This window comes from Telopea speciosissima, chromosome 3 (assembly GCF_018873765.1).
Source record: "Telopea speciosissima isolate NSW1024214 ecotype Mountain lineage chromosome 3, Tspe_v1, whole genome shotgun sequence".
Taxonomy (NCBI): Eukaryota; Viridiplantae; Streptophyta; class Magnoliopsida; order Proteales; family Proteaceae; genus Telopea; species Telopea speciosissima.
The window spans coordinates 34,974,582-34,992,870 of NC_057918.1; the positions used below are offsets into that span (position 1 = coordinate 34,974,582).

The following is an 18,289-nucleotide window of genomic DNA, read 5'->3' on the forward strand; positions in this document are numbered from 1 at the left end:
AGAGAGAAAAAAATCCAAAGAAAGAAGTGGGAAGAAGAGGAGAGCTCCAGGGAGAAATACCCTAGAAGATTACCTTCAAGTCAGACATTGATCGTGCTCCATTGGAAGGATTCTTCAAGTGCATCAAGATCCACCAAGGGTTTGCATTTAAGAAAAGAGAAAGAGGAGGAGAAGAAGAAGAGGAACAAACCTAGGGTTTGTGTGAAAAGAAAGGATAAGGAAGGAAGAGGAGATCACCATTGATTGGAGATGTCTCATCTACAACATCTCCGGAGGTCAACCAGAGTTGTAGGTAACCCTATGAACAAATCCTCATTGTATTATATCTTACTATATGCTAGATGTTTGTGAAAATTCCTGATTGAATACTTGTGGTGTATTGGGGTGAGATTGGTATTTGTATGAGCAAGTAACTGGGGCTTTCAATATAAGCTTATTGTTTGTAATTATTGGCTATCGAGTGGGTCCTCGATAGAGGGGTTGTAGTTCCTTGGTAGTGGGTGCTCCCTTGTAGTTGTAGCTGCATAAACTAGGGGTTGTAGCTCCTAATCATGGGTGCTATTAAATTAGTATTGTGCAATGTACTGGTGTAGGATTTAGGTTGTAGCCCAAACTACCATTTGCACCGTAGATGTAGGCACACAGCCGAACCACGCAAGACTTTCCCTGTGGTGTGTGCTTGGTTATGTCACTGATATATTATCTATTGCAAATGGTTTGTGGGGGATGGGATTCATGATGAGTGGCCGATGATAGCCTTGACTGGTGATAGCCGTCTGTGTATGTGTTTGTTGTAGGTTATGTGTTTGTATGTGCCTACGTGGTTGAATGGTATGATGCGGACAAGTGAGTTGATCAAACGAACAAGTTGGGATCAAGTTTTTGGTCACCACTAATTCACCCCCAATGGCCATATCAGTTCAAGAATTGATCCTTCGAGGGGTATTAGGTAGGGGTGTCCACTGAGTCCATGCATTTTCATTACGGCTATGAGACTTTATCACGTTTTCTTCAAGTTTATAAGGAGCTTAATTTGATTAGTGGCGTCAAAGTTGCTCGCTCTGCTCCTGAATTCTCGCATCTGTGTTTTGCGGATGGTACCTTTTTGTTTTGTCAGGCTATTACGGACTATGTATTAACTATGAACTCTATATTGAAGTTATTTTCAAATTTGTTTGAATAACAAATAAACCATGATAAGTTTCTTTTGGAAACTTCATATACATCCCAAATTTAAGATGTTTATTTGGAGATTGCTTCTCAATGGTTTTTCCACTAAATTAAGGCTTATGAAATGGTTAAATGAGAATATTCAATGTTAATTCTATAAAGGACAGGTCTAGTCAGACTGCCACCTCTTTTTTACTCGTGAGTTTTCAAAACAAATTTGGGCTTCTGGGATTCTGGGGTACATACTGAATTTTGGACCAGTGATTCTTTATTTGGTCTATTTAACTATCTTCTTCATAGTTTCGATTCACCCTTGGAAAGTAACTGGTTCTTTAGTATCTTTTTCATCAGTCTACTTTATTTGGGATCCTAGAAACTAGGTGGCTTTCCATTACCTTATGCTCGACCCTTCTCTTGTGCTCAATAATGTTTCACAATGGATCAAAGATCTACATCTATATGATTCAATTTACTCTGTGATTGTTACTTCTGATCGCCTAGCCGAGGGTCATGCTCTGTTAATGCTTGACGGAACCTTTGATCAGATTGCGTGCGAGGCTAGGTGGATTCTCTTCGTGTTTATTGTAATTGTTTTGCCTTTATTAGTATGAAATTTGGTGGTGCAGGCGACAAGGTGGAAGCAAAGGCCCAGGGATTGCTCCAAGGCATTCAAGGAGCATTGACCTCAGGCTGTGAATCATTAGAGTGTGGACGGATTCTTCTATGTTAATCCAGTTTTTTCTCTGAGTTTGGATAACTGCATATGTTTTGTCAAGGCTATGGCTGAGAAGGCCAAAACTGATACAATTAGGATATTTGCTGTGGACAATGTAACTGATATTATTTCTGGCTGTGCTTTTTGTTTTCTGTTTTCATCCAAAATAAAAAGCAGTGTTCTTCACTAGTAGTAATACTTCAATCGACTAGGAGAGATACCCTTTGTTCATCTGAATAAAAAAAACTCAACCTGAGAAAGCACGAAAACAGCTATAGGGCTTCAACATGGCGTTGGGCGGTTCCAACAGAATTCCACTAAATTTAGCTAGGTTTCACACAACAGTTGGGGTTATATAGAGAACAGCAATGGCAGCTAGAGCTGCTCACCCTTCTGCAACTCCAAGGAGAAACCACACCTGTTTCTAGTTGAAGATTAGCGGTTGGAGTTGCATAGAGGACAACAGTTGCAGCATCGATATGTTGAGTGAGATTAAGACTTGGTGGGGATATCATGAGGGATTTGAGGAATTTAATGGAAAAACAAGTGCTCAAGCAAGGAAAGTAAGGGTTCAAACCAACAGAAAGTATGAATTATTAGACAAGGATTTAACTTCCCCAGAGAACTTAATTTGGTCTATGTACAATTTTTGGATGTACGCATGGGCCTGCATTCATCAGCCATTGTTTCAAAGTCTAAAAGATTTTTGTTCAAAAACAACAAAAAAAAAAAAAAATGAAAACAATATGCCTACACCTTTTCATATCATTTTGTACAGAGGGCCGGATTCTTGAGCAGGAAGTTTTGATTGCACCTAAATGCAGATTCAGTTGGATCTCATCAGATGCTTGTAACCCCATCGATGAGCTCATTCAGGAGAAGGCACCTTAAATCTTCTCCAATCACCAGTCCCCATTAGAAAAAAAAACAAAAAGATCTCATGCTTCAACAATCATCAGCTCACTTTGGTTGGTATGGAATTTTTTTTTTGGGGGAGCCCAAGTATGTCATATCAACAGCTTCCAGATTGGTAAGTCTTAAACTTCACCACCAATTTTGTAATCTGAAAACGAGGAGGTTGCACGTGCTTCACCTGTCGATGACAGTTCTTTCTTATCCAAGCTGAAGAAAGAGCAGTTGTGAAATGCATCCAGACTGCTGGCTATCAAACGATTCAATCCACTGAGGCTTATGCTATCAGCAAACATAGGATCTTGGGCATGGTATCTAGATGAAGGTACATCCAAATCTAATGGCCCCAACGAATCTGGCTGCAATTTGTAATATGCAACAAAAGAAATATGAAATCAGATGATCATCCTCAGGATCCCCTTGCAAGAAAAGAGGTGATGCTGAGAAAACAGGCTTTCAAGAAAAGAATCTAATACCCAATATATATCCGTTAATGCATTCAAATCCTTTGAGTTGTCAGGGCCAAAATCCTTTGCAGCATCATCAGGGGTATGTGTGCCCGGCTCGAAGTTATCCATGGGTTCCATGGGTTCACCTTTGCAACCAGAATCAGCCGAGTACTCTTCATTGGGCAACTCCTACAAAAAAGGTTGAGTTTCAGCTTGTGTATCAACTTCTGCACTGACAAGCAAGAGCGAGCATAATTATAGGCAATGTCAGAGGAAGTAAAACCTCAACTAAGCCTCTGGAACTCATTGAATTTGTATTGCTGCTTGGTTGGCATGCCCCCAAAGAAACATTTCCGCGGGGGCTTGGAGCCTCATGATTTAAGGCTGCAACCTTTTGAAATGAGAAGCCATCACATGTTTCTTCAGCATCCCAGATGGAAGATGAATGGCACACCTGGCCCATTAGTAGGCCAGACCTGTCTTGATGACCAGATATATGAGCAGCAATGGCAGCATCAAATGAATCACAACTGAAAGGAATCTGCTGAAGATACTGAGAGCCTCCTTCAGTAGGCTGGTCAATAGAGGTGGATTCTATGGCACGAGACCCCTCTGAGAGTAGTTCTCCGATGCTTACGTTGGTTAGGCTATCAGCCCACTCCCCAGCCGACAATGAGGTACCGTTGCCCATTCTGGGATTGTTATCCTAGATACAATGAAGTAAAAAACTTAAGAAACAGAGTGTCAATGAGAAATGCATCTAGTTGTACTCCTTTACCCCACACCACAACCCACTATGACTCATTAAAACAAAAATAATATATAACAAATCTTTAAAAATTGATACAGGATGCCCCACTGACATCCCAAACTATGTAGGTTATAGCCCCTGAGGGGAGAGAAACGTACCAAATCCTCCCATGTTCTCCTCATATTTCCACCTCCTCTTTCCTTTATAAAGCATGATGAATTAATCAAGGACACCTGAAGATTGTTCTCAGGTTCTGTAATAGCAAAACCAGTCATCCCCGCAGACAAATCAGTATATGAAGGCATATGAGAAGTGCTCTCCATCATTGGAGAGGGCTGGTCCTTTGGACACTCCGAAAGCTGCTCGGAGTGGTGATGGCTAAGAGGTGCAGGTTGCGGTTTTGCATTCAAACTTTGCTCCTTTCTTTCAGATACATTCATACTCCTATCCTCCTGAAAATGGATAGATGTTGAAGATGCTTGAAACGTCACAGCTTCAAGTTCGGTATTGCAGAACCAACCATACCTTGAAAGAGAAACTGGTAATCAGTAACCATGTTATTCACTACCTATTTGGTATCAAAATAGTGAGAACGAAGAAAGAACCTTAAGCGAAAAACCGAGGGATTTCCTACGCTCGCATATACATCTGCCGCACAAGCAATGGTGTCCTGCGTCCATCTCTGATAACCCCCCAGGTTTTCCCTTTGAACATTGTATGGGAAAAGAATCAGCTCCCCTGAAGCTATGCTTGAATTTCCCCACTTGCGGTTGAGATGATCCAGAACCGATGATATCTTCTTTCGTGCACTAACAGTGAGCTCCAAGTGTGGATTATGCTCATCCTGTGATGGAAAAAAACAAAAAAAAAAAGAAGAGCATGTCAATTGTTGTCTTATTATGGTTCTTCTGTTAAAATCTCATTACAAGATTATGTCTGTTTTCATCCTTCTTTCTATTTTACCTTTTCCAAAGCTCTTCTAGTACCTTCATCAATTGGAAACAACTGGAGCTTGAGTTTCACAGATGCTTGTCCACAGGTCTCTCTAACCTGATAGTGTGAACATGCTGATATAGGCAATGGAGGCAGATCCCTCCCAACAGACTCAATGCCCTTTTGCCCTGGTAAAATTAAATAGAACAGATTCAGGAATTGCTGATCAATTTACCATTTTAATTACATTTTCATCCCCTTCCAAGAACATACCATTGGGAACAACCACTAGCCGAGGGAATGACTCGTCCAATGTTCTCTGGTCAGGGGAGACCTTTTTGTCAGTTGTCCGCTCCAAATGCTCAGCAGCATCTGCAACCAATGAAACCCCAGCAATTGCAGCCTTTTCCCATCTCTTGTATGCAGCCGATGAGGCAGGACCTATTAGACATTAAACAAATTGTACATTGAACCTGATCTTTTTTGGTATAATGCACCCACATTTGAAAAAGAAACAGTACCAGAGGAATTGGTATGGCAGAATCTGAGGAAATTAGACAATTCATTAAGGAAAAATGAATATATGACCATTGATAAACCAAAAAAGGCAAAGGTTGGAAGGATAAGAACATTCCAAGTAGGGAAAACAGTACTAGAAGAATAATAGAATGAACTGTTTTAAATGGAGACCTAATCTTTTCTTGCTCAAATTTAATGGTTGTGCACTTTCATCTCAGATTTATAGAAACCATACTGGCCAGATAAGGTGCTTGCCAGAGGTTGTGAATAACAAAAACTCTATTTTTTCTACTAAGATAAACTCTATTGTTAGAATTTAACCAACAGATATAAAGAAAAAAAAAACAAATACAGAATTAGCAAAGGTGGTAAACACTTTCCTGAATTGCAATGTACCATAACCTTGGCACAGAGAATAGGCATAGCAATGTACCAAGTGGTGTTGGGAATTAAATATTTGTATTATTTTTTCATGGAATGACTTTTAAATAGGGGGACATGGAGGCTTTTATGGAGATAATGGTGATTCAATTTGATGACGAGGACTTGGGTGTAGGCTAAGTAACAAATATGTGGAGCAATTGTTTTGGACATTGGATTAACCACAACGGTTCATACTCATGACTCGACCAATCAGAGCAACCATGGCATATGAACCACACTGTACTGTCTCCACTTTTCTTCACTTTCCACCTTGAGCTCAATCAGAATGAAGCCTCCCACCCAGATTCAGGATATCCACCAAACTTGGGATTCTCACCGGAGCCAAAACTTATCTTACTATTTCTCATGTGGTTTATCCCAACACAGCAGTCTTGGGATCAAATACATTTCAAACAAGTGCTTTGCTCAGTGCCCAAAGTCTAGAAGAACACCTTTCATCTATAAATGGAACAATATAGTTGAAAGAAAATCCAACCATCCAGGTTCAACTGATTAGGGAGAATGCATCTTTTTAGTTACCGAGAAAAGACAGGGACGGAAAGGCCACTAACAATGAAAGATCAGCATGCACTATCTTTTGCCAAGATCATCATCAGAATGTATTAAAAACATTAACTACCCCAAATGAATGGTAGGTGACACGGCCTATCTGCAGCCAAGAGAGGTTATACTACAGCCCTGGACCATTGTCCAAAGGTACCAATCCTTCTCCCTGCAGAGTCTTGATGCATCTTCCATCTCCATTCAAGATTCTCAGCTCCAACTCTTTATAAGTGGAAAATTCTTGATTATTGACAAAACTTAGGGATTTCAATCCTCTAGCGGTCAGAGAATCAAAACCTTTGGTAGAAAAAAAGGGTGATCACTCCTCAAGGGAGTAGGACATGTGAGTCCATCCGAAGCCAACAAGACAGCATCGTTGTCTAAAGCTGAGTCAGCAAGTGCCACAAAACAGCTTTTCCCATTTCTCTTTGTTGCAATTGAGAGCATCCTACTGGTTTCATACTCTTACTACACAATCTCTTCTTCACATTTCAAGCTAGCTTCTAGCCGTGTCAAAGCAATAATCTAGCCACTTAGAAGCAAATGTCCCGTAAAAGTGGAGCAGGTACAGGAATGGTGGCAGGAAAGCCTGATTAAAGTAGGAAGGTTTAGGCAGTTTTTGGACTATATACGTATATATGCAGAGAGCATTTCTTTTCAAATAAGCCCAAACATTTAAAGAAACGCAGTACATAGGGGACAAAATTGACAGCTTTGGGAAATCAACTTTCAAGGGTGAATGCTTTCTCTGGGACAAGGACCCCAAACACCCACCCGAAAGAAAAAAGGCAGTTCTAGGGACCTTTTTTTTTTGTTTGTAACAATTCTAGGGACTGAGGGGGCACATCAATACACTTTCAGAAGCATTTACCCTTCCCTTTCATAAGCAAGCAGGAGAGAATGGTCCATGGGATCTCCCCAAGATTCAAAGCCTCAGCATCAATTATTATTATTCTACACCCTGCACCATTTTTTAGTTCCAGGGGGAGGAAATACCATCTCCATGACAATAGCAGTCAGCAGCCATTAATAACAGTCCCTTACTGAAAAGAGATTACCATTAATTTTCAAAAAGCTTTAGGGAACAAAAGGCTTTGTGAAGGCCATCAGACCATCCAGTATTTCAAGAAAGCTAATAATGCAAATACTTTTAAAATAAAAAAAAAGCGATACAATATAATTTTGTAAAATAGTAACCTGTTTTTCGCCGTTGCCTTGCTGTTCTCAGGGCAGGGGAATCACATTTGTTGTTGATCCGGTTAATGCCAGTACTCGTATTGCGCTTCATGGAAGACCCTTTTCCTGATCCAACTCTTTGAATGTTTTGGCTGTCAACAACAACTTTAACTGAACGAGTATCCTGTCCTGGGGCCTTACTGTGAAGTAGAACAGTCATCGAGGATCCAGGTTGACAATTTTCACCTTGCACAGGTCGTCTCCTTACGTTCTTTTTCTGATCCTTCAAGAGTTGGTGTTCCTTTATGGCAATGAAAATTGGTTAATCCAGCAAAGCCAAATTGACCAGATTTATAGTTAAGTATGTAAGGAATGTAGTGATTCAACTAACCAATGCCTCTATGAATATCTTAAATCTTCTAGGTTTCAAGTGAAGCTTAGAGGCTTTGCAGCTATACTTTTCCAACAATGACCACCTGCAACACCAATGAAGACATGAAGGCAATCCCACACCAGTTCAAGTTACTCCATAACCAAACAAATTATGTCCGCTCTAAAATGTACAGGGTATAATAATTAGCATGGAAATGTAAATTATTAGAAGAATGGATAAAAGTGTAAGACAAGCAACTAATCCAAGCATCAAGTTTCCAAACAAAATTAACAAGTACAATGGAATAAATTGGTAATACCAGTAATGCACACCAAAGCTGATGTGTTTTCCTTATAAAGCTGATATACAGAACCAAAATATATGGCCTGATTAATAAAGATACAAAACAAAGACAGAGAACTAAAGAAGAGAAAATTGTCCAACACATTACATTTGAGGAAACCTGATGCATGGGCAGAAGATAGGCCGGACCAAGGCAGCAACAAGTCAATTTTCAGGCACGACCCAGTGAGGAACAACAATTCAGTCCAGTGCACCCTCTAAGCTCTAGGGCACGCCATACCATACCAGGTGGCCAAATAACCACATCTGGGCTTCCATGTACAAATCTCCATGATGACAGGGATATTTTATTTGGCTATATTTTGCTTCATATCAAATATTAGTTCGGCCAATTTTATTTATTTTTGTACGTGAATTTGAGTTATACGCCAAACTTCCAGTTCTCAGTCTTATTTATTCTAATTTCAATCATCTGAGTTAAGTCATGTCAAGGCGTCGCCTAGGCGTCTGCCGCCTTATTGTAGGGCGCCTTGCACTAGTTTAATTGGTATTGAAGCAGGTTTTGGTACTTATTTATGCCAAATATCATTTAAGTAAATGTTTTTATATTTACTTACGATATTATTCATAAATAGGCAAATACCCCCCATTTGAATCTAATAAAAATAGTTAAAAAAAATTCTAAAAGGATGAACAGTCAACCCCCCAGTTCAAGAACAAAAACTGGATTTTCAATTTTTGGCGGTAGGTGAAATTTTCAACTTTCTAATGCATGGGTTTTTCTCAAATCTAAAAATTCCATAAATCTTAATATGGTAAAACATTGTTAAAAACCATAAGTGCGGTAAAATATTCAGTTGTTTTGATATCTAAAAAAATATTTTCATTCAGACCAATTTTGACAGCTTTCGTGCACACCAAACAAGGTTTGACCGGAACATAACTCCTTCAATATAAATCAAATTTAAGCAATCTTGAATTTGTTGGAAAGCTGGTTTTGTGCTCTACCTAATACAAAAAGTCCCATATAAAAATAAAATCATTTGATCAATCAAATTTATTAGAGAACAAGAACATTTCTCTAAATCGAAAGCAGGTTAATTACTTATTGATAAGATCATATTTTCTAAGAACAATATAAACCAAATGTGAGACTAGGTATAACTGAAAATGACCAATTCCAAGAACATAAACCAAATTTCTGTTTTGATTGTTTCAAACTCCCAATAGCTTGCTTCTTTAGTTCTGTTGTCTTCTATTTCTATGTTGGTTTTTGATGACTTGATGTGGCTTAATATTGATTTCTGATGACTTGATGTGACTTAATGTTGATTTTTGACGACTTGATGTGGCTTAATGTTGATTTTTTGTGATATAAGGTACATATTGTAGCATACTAAATAATGTTAGAAAAGAGGGGAAATAAAAAATAACACTTGGGCACCTTGGTCGCCTAAGCACTTAGACACCCCTCCACTGCTTTGCCGCCTTGACAACTATGTCTAGCCCTTTGCTAATTTATTTCAGGGAGTCAATAACCATGTTATTGATGTCATTGGGGCAAATTTTCTATTACCTATTCACCAAACCGACAATTTTGCGAAAAAATGTGATTCGGGAGAATTATGGCCAAAATACTTCCATGGTATGTCTGACAAAATTTACTATTTTGGACTTTTGGATCAGATTGGGAATTCAATCAACTGAAATCTACATAAAGAACACATTTCTTGTTCTTCCTTATTTAGAGGGGGGGGGAGGAAGGATGGGGTAAAGCAAGAATTTCATTAAAAGGGGGGGGGGGGGGAGGGGAAGAACTAGACAAGGCTAAAGTTTCATGGACCATACAAGACTGCTAAACAAAAGTAAAAGAAAAATCATTCAGAGAAGGCCTAACCTTCCTTGAGGATCCAAATGAGTTAACCCCTCCCCCATAAACTATTTTAATTAGTGAGACCAACAGTATAGAATTTTTTTATTCACTGGACTGTTTTATAAGCACGCTCTACAGTTCCTTTTATCTAAATTGGCATGCAAATTGCTGCTGGCAATAGCCTCCAAAGGATACTTGCTCTTTCCAAAAGCAACAAATCTTCCATATTATTAGGGCAACCCAACTAATATTGAAGTTGCCAAACCTCACAGCAAATGAGCAATAAATAAGTGATCCAATAACTCACTATCTTTTTCATAAACATCAAGTAGTCAATGTTGATCAATTGTGTATATCCAACACAAGGGCCCAATGGAAGTAGTAATAAGGTTAAACCAAATAAGCATCGCAGTTGGATAGGTCTCAAAACTCAATTAGTTAAAGGTCCTCTGAACAAACACTGCCTAATTGAACCGCTTACTCGCTTAGTAAAAAACCATGCTGTTTTTTTTTTAAAACCTGCTCTATCGATGCAGGAAACTGATCTTTGAGTCTGGATTACCAGACTACTTGTCATTCCAAAACAAAATCGAGGTACCATTGCCAATCACAAGACATATGCCAAGAGTAATCACTCAACATGTCTATTTATGCCTTTCAGAATCCTGTTCCATGACCACTAATCACTTGATCGGCTTCCCACCCATATGTCAACCTGTACTTTTTTAGTAATCACCTTTTCTAAATATACTAGATTCTTCCTCAGCATACCACCAAAACAATTAGCAAACAAGGCTACATTTCTTGATTATAATCTCACCACAGGCTCTATTTCACCATATTATACTATGATTCATTGAAGCATCCTGGACCGTAATATTTGCTGCGGCATGAGTCCTATGGTCGTACAATTCTACATTCCACTATCATCCAAAAACAGAATTCCATGGGACAGGCACTGTGAGGAAATTGAGCTCTTAAAGTTACAAGTCCCTCGGCTCAAAAAAAAAAAAAAAAAAAAGGTGAGATCATCCAACTTAGAGATTAAAGGCTGCAATTTTGAGTATAAAATGATGCTCCAGCTTCAATTAATGATTTCTGTGCTTTGGGATGTCCATATTCAACATAAGGAGGTTGAGTATGTGCAGTGTCAGATGGACAATTTTTTTGGGGGAAAGAGAGGGCCATCATATCACATATTCAACCACTTCTTTTTGGGTCAACTTTTGGAAGGTCAAAAATTGTCCATCTGTATGATTTTGGCACAGCTTCAAAGAATATTTAAATACCTCCCCAATGAAATTCGAAAGATGTTGTAATTCCAAGCTATTTCAGGAAATTTATGTTCAATTTACTTGCAAATGATTATGCTGCATGGGCTTTCTACAATGTAGATTTTAATTAAACTAGGAGTTGAGTTAGAAGAGGGCGGACCTCGGTGCAACGGTAAAGTTGCTCCATTGAGACCTAGTGGTCACGGGTTCGAGTCAGGAAACAGCCTGTCCACGAAACGGGGGTAAGGCTGCGTCTATTATGACCCTCCCCAGAACCTGCAGTGGCAGGAGCCTCATGTACTCGGTACGCCCTTTTTTTAGGAGTTGAGTTAGAGAAGACATTTAAGTTGTTTTGGTTTTGCTTTTCCTTTCCCTTTAATTTTTTTTTTTTTCCAAAAGGTTGGGAGGGGGGTGGGGAGGGAGAGGAGCTAATCACTCACTAGCATAGTTGCCAAGCACCCCTTGAGGTCGAAGCTGACAGGTCACCTTATGTGCTGTGAGGCACATAATTTTGACACATATTTGGAGTTCATTCAGTATCATTTAAACAAAATTCTACATAAAAAGTACTATGGTAATATTAGACACTTAGATGGATTTAGGAATCAAATTACAGCACGACTGCTAGTTTTACTGTCAAAAAACATTTTTCCTTGATACTTTCTCAGGTACCTCATTCTATTCATGAGATTTCTTAATTCCAGTTACTTCTCTGGCTGTTCATGCAACATGCCCCTGAAAAGAATTGAAAGATGTTGGTTCTCTCCCAATCAGTTATAGCACTTTTCTTCAAATTTCAACTTGCTTAATAGAACTTCTTTGAACTTAAATTTTCTATTGGTATCTTTATTTCTTTCTCCATACCCTCTATTAATTGATCCTAAATATAAGAAATATCAGTAATAGAATGGGACATTATCCATCATCCACAGGACTGGGTTTTTGCATAAATCATACATCAAAGAAGAAGGTTGTTAAGTTGTGTACATGTACCGCAGGGGTATGGTTGTCAAATCCCTTGCAGTACTCTATTTCTATTAAGATTAGTCATTGATCACGATAGGGGGAGTGTCCCGATCGTGACATGCTTATGTTTCTTTTCCTTAGTTGTTTGTAGTTAGACTAGTACTCTTAGTAGGAGTCCTACTAAGAGTCTGTTGCTGTTAGCTAGCATTATAAATAAAGGTACATAGTCCATGGTAGAAAAACAGTTTTCTTCTTTATCGTGGTACAATTCTCTTCTCCCATGGTTCTCTCTTTCTATCTCTATTCTCTCTTCTACGTTGCAGGTACTGGTTTCAGATCCTGATTTGTTACATTACATGGTATCAGAGCTGTAACTAGTATCTGTTTTGAGAGTCATTCACGGTTCTGGTTTGTGTACAACCACCTACGCTGTCCATTCCTATTTGTGAAACCCTAGTTGATAGAAGAAGAACTAGGGTTTCGATGAAGATTGAAGTATTTTTATAATGAATCATACCTGAATCGATTCATCCTCTGCTGCTACTGCTACTGCTACTGCTGAATGCTATTGTCAATGTCTACTTGCTGCTATTGCTGGTTTCTGCTGATTTGCTGATCGAAGTTGCTGAATGCTATCGTTGATGTCTACTTGCTTCTTGTTAAGAGATATGTAACACGATAGGGGGAGTCCCCCTATCGTGGTTTCCTTTATTAGTTTATGTCTTTAATTGTTAGTTTCCTAGTCTAAGTAAGTTTCTTGTTTAGGCTTTAGGCTTAATTAGGTAAGAGTTATATTCCTTTTGTAATTCTGTTTTGGTTTAATATAAATATATGTTGGCTGGTACGGGAGAATACACATTCTATCGCACAGCCCTTCTCCCATTGTTCTCTCTTCTTCTCCATCTCTTTCTATCGTCTCTTCTCTTTGCCTGGCACTGGTTACAGGTTCTGGGATTCTTTACATGGTATCAGAGCTATAACCAGTTGCCGGTTTGAGAGCCGTTTTTAGTTTTCTAGATTCGTTTGGTTTCAATGAAGATTCTTGTATGATGAAGCATGTGCCTATCGATTTGCTGCTGCTACTGCTATTGAGAGTGATCAAGTATTTCTACTGTTCCTGAACAAGGGTTTCGTATATTGAGACGATTGAAAATATACTACTATCGTTTGTAGACTGAAGGTTGTTCTGCTGCTAGGTTCTGCTAAGTGTTTCTTCAATCTGATTCGATAGCAACACCACTAATCTTGTTGCTAAGTGTTTCAATATGTGCTATGGTTGAATTGATTTTGCTGCCATACTTTTGCTGCTTCGTGCTTGGATGGGGAATTTGTGGGTTACTGTCTAGGGGTTTTTGGAATCGAGCTTGCATCTGGAAAGGTATTGGTTCTCGATAGCAAGGCTGTCGGTCGTGGTTGAAGATGGTTATTTCCCTGGTTGCGTCTCTTGAAGGATAAAGTGTTAAGATGTGTTACCCGATATTATAAGGGTATTTTTGGTATTTTATTTATGCTTTATTTATGTACTTTTGAACAAGGATAGAATTGTAATTTGGGCTGTGCCACTGTTCACGTGAACAGTGTCGTGAACAGTGTTTCCCTTTGTAATCTCTTTTATTATTATTATTATAAATAGAGAGTTTGACTGATCTCATTGATCATTCAAGCCATTCACGAAATTCCTGTTTTGTTAACATGGAATCAAAGCCAAATACACTCTGATCTAGGTTTTCAAAACCCACCTCCCTCTCTTCGATTTTTTTTTTCTCCTTCCCTCCATCGAGCTTCTTCCCTTCTTCTTTCTTCCTTTTTTTTGGTTCTTCTTCTCCCATCAGGGCAGCACTACTGAGGTGATCGTAATGATCTAGCTGCTGCCCCAACATACCTCCTTTTTTATGCCTCTTTTTTGGATCGAGTGGAGCTGAAGAACTGTTTGCGATTTGAAGATTCCTATTTTTTTTGGAGATCAGGCCTCTACATCTATTTCGGCTGCATCTTCTATTGTGGGATCTTTATTTGATATTGTTCTCAGCCCCTATTCACTTCCTCAGATTGGTTGAAGACCCCAGCCCCTTGTCGATCTCTCTTCTCAGGGTTTTTTTCAAAGCCCTGGCATTAATCGATCTTGGGGTTGGGCTGCTGGTTCCTGCTGCATCTGATTGGCACCCTTGATGCCTTCATTCGACATCATTCCCAGCCTACATATCTGAGATTGTTTGCTCCAATACAGCCCTCTTCTATTGGGGGTCAATTCCAGAATTTTTTTTGGATATTTTTTGGCTGTTTGCTGCTTCATTGAAGATTGGTTACCTGCTGCAATGACTGGTTCAGATTCTTCTTCGGCCTCTTCTGGCATTGATGGTCAGCCCCGGACTGATTTTCTTCCCCTTGCTGCCCCAATCAAACTTGATGGCTCTAACTATCTGAAGTGGTCTCGGTCTACCTATTTGGCAGTAGCTGGTCGTGGCTTCACTGCCCATCTTCTTGGGACAACAACTAAACCAATGGAAGAGGGTTCTCAGCTCAACAAGTGGTTATCTAATGATGCGATGGTAATGTCCTACTTGATCCATTCTATGCAAGGGGACATCTCAGACAATTTTCTTCTACTGGACACAGCCCATACTATCTGGAATGGTGCCAAAGAGACTTATGGTCGCACGGGGAATGATGCACAGGTCTACGAGATTAGAAAGAAGGCAAATGCCACTACCCAACAGGAGCTCTCTATCTCCAAATACTATGCTGCCCTCAAGAACATGTGGCAACAATTGGATCATTACTCCGACTATCAGCCCTCTACTGCTACTGATCTGGCTGCCTTCCGCAAACACGTTGACAAAATACGTGTCTAAGATTTTTTGCCTCGACTAAATATGGAGTTTGATCCTATTCGGGTGCAAGTACTTGGGCAGTCCCCTTTTCCATCCCTAGAGCAAGCCTTTGTCTTGGTTCATAATGAGGAATCTCGTCAGGCTGCTATGCTGCATTCCTCTACTGTTGATCGATCCGCCTTGCAAGTTGCTTCCAATACTCCTTCTCTTACCACTCCGAGTGGTGGTATCTTGCTATCCCTAAAGGTCTGTCCAAGTGTGAACACCGTAATGGCTCTATCATACTAAGGCTCAATCTTTGGAAGCTCCATGGGAAGCTTGCTGATTTTGAGGAAAAGAAAGCCCGTGGAGAAGTTTAAGCCCAAGGCTCATATGGCTGATTCTCCTACTCTGCTTTGCTGCCCCTTCATCGACATTGGGCTTACTCGGGATGAGCTCCTAGCTTTCCGTCGCATGCTACGGGCCTCTTCCTAGGTGCCTCCACTACGGCATCACCTTTGCTGCCCCTCCTTGTTCTAATTTTGCCTCGGTACTCCGATCGATAATAGCTGTGTGCATCGGCTGTATCCAGTCCTTAGATTATAGATTCCGATGCCGACCACAGGATTTAGCTCCTCCCATGTATTTCATCTTTATTCTCCATCTTCTGGCAAAGACAGTGTTTGACTAACTAATGGTTCCCTTTCTCCTATTAATGGGAAGGGTTCCATACGCTGCGCACCTACCCTTTCATTAAAATCTGTTTTGCATGTTCCGTCCTTTTCTACCAACCTTCTCTCTATTAGTAGTCTAACTAGAGACTGAATTGCAAATGACTTTTTCCCTTCTCATTGTGTCATACGGGATCAGGAGACGGGCGCACGATTAGGGGTGGTAAGATGCGGAGTGGTCTCTACTTACTTGACCGGGTCAGCCTTCTACTTTGCATTCGGCTTCTCTATAGCTCATTATTTACATCCACCTCGTCCCTGACCTTCATCTCTCGCACTTTATCGACTTGGTCATCCATCCCTTAGTACTTTGTCTCTTTTGTTTCAGCGTTTGATTCACATTGTAATAGGAATGAGTTTTTATGTGAGGCTTGTGTTTTGGCCAAACAGACTCGTTCGATTATTCTTCATTAAATAAAAGAAGTGAGTCTCCTTTTGCTTTGGTTCATTCGATGTGTGGGCCTGCCCGTTGTACTTCCTTTGGTCATCGATGGTTTGTCTCGTTTATTGATTGTTATACTCGTGCCCTTTGTACATGATGAGCCATAAAAGTGAGATCTTCCGCTGTTTTGAGTTCTTTCATCGTATGGTTCAGACCCAATTCAATGCCACCTTGTGCACTTTACGCGATGATAATGGCAGAGAGTACATGGAGGGTGAGTTCCAACTTTATTTGGCTGCACATGGTATTGTCCATCGGACCATTGTGTTGACACACCCGCCGGAATGGGATTGCTTGAAAGGAAAATAGACATCTCCTTGAGGTAGCTCGGGCCATTATGCTTGCACGGCGGGTTCCTTCTCACTACTGGGGTGCTGCCATTCTTACCGCTACTTATCTCATCAACCGTGTGCCTACCCGTATCCTTGATGGTCGTTCCCCCGTTGATCTCCTCCAGGGTTCCTCCTCCTTTGTGGTTCCCCCCAAAGTTTTTGGTTGTGTTTGCTATGTCCCCAATCATCATCCTCATGGGAAATTTGATCCACGAAGCATTCGGTGTATTTTTCTGGGCTATTCTGCGACCCAGAAAGGATACATGTGTTACCATCCACCTTCTCGTCGTACTTTTGTCTCCATGGATATTGTCTTCCATGAGTCCTTGTCATATTATTCCCAGATACCTCTTCGGGGGGAGCAGGATCGGGGTTTTGAAGAAGTGTCGCTATTCTTCCGGCTTCTATTCGTGGGGAGCCCCTCAGAACTTCAGCTCCTACAGTGGCTCCTATTCAGGGGGAGCTTAGACCAGTCAGTCAAATCCCTATTGATAAGGTATATACCCAGGAGCGCACAGGACATGTTGAGACTACAACCACCACCATACCACCTCCACAATCGTCTGCACTTGACCCAGATCCAAACCCTGCTACATCATCTGGTAAGGATCCTTCCCTTGACTTACCTATCGCTGTTCATAAAGGAGTTAGATCATGCACCCAACACCCCATCTCCAATGTTGTTTCCTAGGATGCTTTATCTCCTTCCTATCATGCATTTGTTTCTTCTCTTTCCTCTGTTTCAATTCCTCAGAAATGGCAGGAGGCGATTGCAGATCCAAAGTGGAAAGCAGCCATGATGGAAGAAATGACGGCCTTACTTAAAAATGAGACATGGGAGCTAGTTGTTCTTCCTTCGGGTAAGAAACCATCGCGTGCAAATGGGTATTTGTTGTCAGCGAAGCCGGATGGAGCAGTGGATAGATATAAAGCCAGGCTTGTGGCCGAGGCTTCGCTCGGACTTATGGGATCGACTACCAGGAGACATTTGCCCCTGTTGCGAAGTTGAACCTGTCCGGTCTTCTTGTCTTGTCTTGTCAACTTTGGTGGGACCTACGCGATTGGATGTAAAAATGCATTTCTTCATGGGGAGTTGGAAGAGGAGGTTTATATGGATGTTCCTCCGGGTTTTCCTCCGACAAGACCCATGGGAAAGTTTGTAGGCTCAAAAGGGCATTCTATGGGTTGAAGCAATCTCCACGGGCATGGTTTGGTAGGTTTCATAAAGCCATGGTCTCCTGTGGATACAAACAGAGTAATGCTGATCACACTCTGTTCATCAAGCGAAAGGGAGAAAATGTCACTCTTCTCATAGTTTATGTTGATGACATAGTTGTGACTAGTAATGATCTGAGATGAAGTTTCTCACTGAAGGCTTTCTTGGGACGGAATTTGACATAAAAGATCTAGGACAGCTAAGATATTATCTTGGGATTGAAGTTGCCCGTTCTCCGAAAGGCATCTTTCTCTCCCAGAGAAAGTATGTTCTAGATTTACTATCAGAGACTAGTTTGTTTGGTTGTCATCCTTGTGACACTCCCTTGGAAGCTACTACCCGTCTGCAAGAGAAGGA

The 18,289-nt window shown here is 40.5% G+C and overlaps 1 protein-coding gene across 2 annotated transcripts in view; it reads right to left on the minus strand.

Moving 5' to 3' along the window:
* Window positions 1-2,623: 2,623 nt before the first annotated feature.
* Window positions 2,624-18,289, minus strand: part of LOC122655714 (TSL-kinase interacting protein 1-like) — a 53,222-nt gene continuing 37,556 nt past the window's right edge. For both annotated transcript variants that reach the window (XM_043850004.1, XM_043850006.1), the window contains exons 6-14: window positions 8,004-8,088; window positions 7,634-7,913; window positions 5,204-5,371; window positions 4,961-5,118; window positions 4,603-4,841; window positions 4,156-4,522; window positions 3,530-3,952; window positions 3,274-3,435; window positions 2,624-3,156 (exon numbers count right to left, since the gene is read on the minus strand). In XM_043850004.1, the coding sequence (XP_043705939.1) occupies window positions 2,923-3,156; window positions 3,274-3,435; window positions 3,530-3,952; window positions 4,156-4,522; window positions 4,603-4,841; window positions 4,961-5,118; window positions 5,204-5,371; window positions 7,634-7,913; window positions 8,004-8,088 (2,116 nt within the window). In that variant the 3' untranslated portion in view covers window positions 2,624-2,922. The remainder of the gene's footprint in view (window positions 3,157-3,273; window positions 3,436-3,529; window positions 3,953-4,155; window positions 4,523-4,602; window positions 4,842-4,960; window positions 5,119-5,203; window positions 5,372-7,633; window positions 7,914-8,003; window positions 8,089-18,289) is intronic.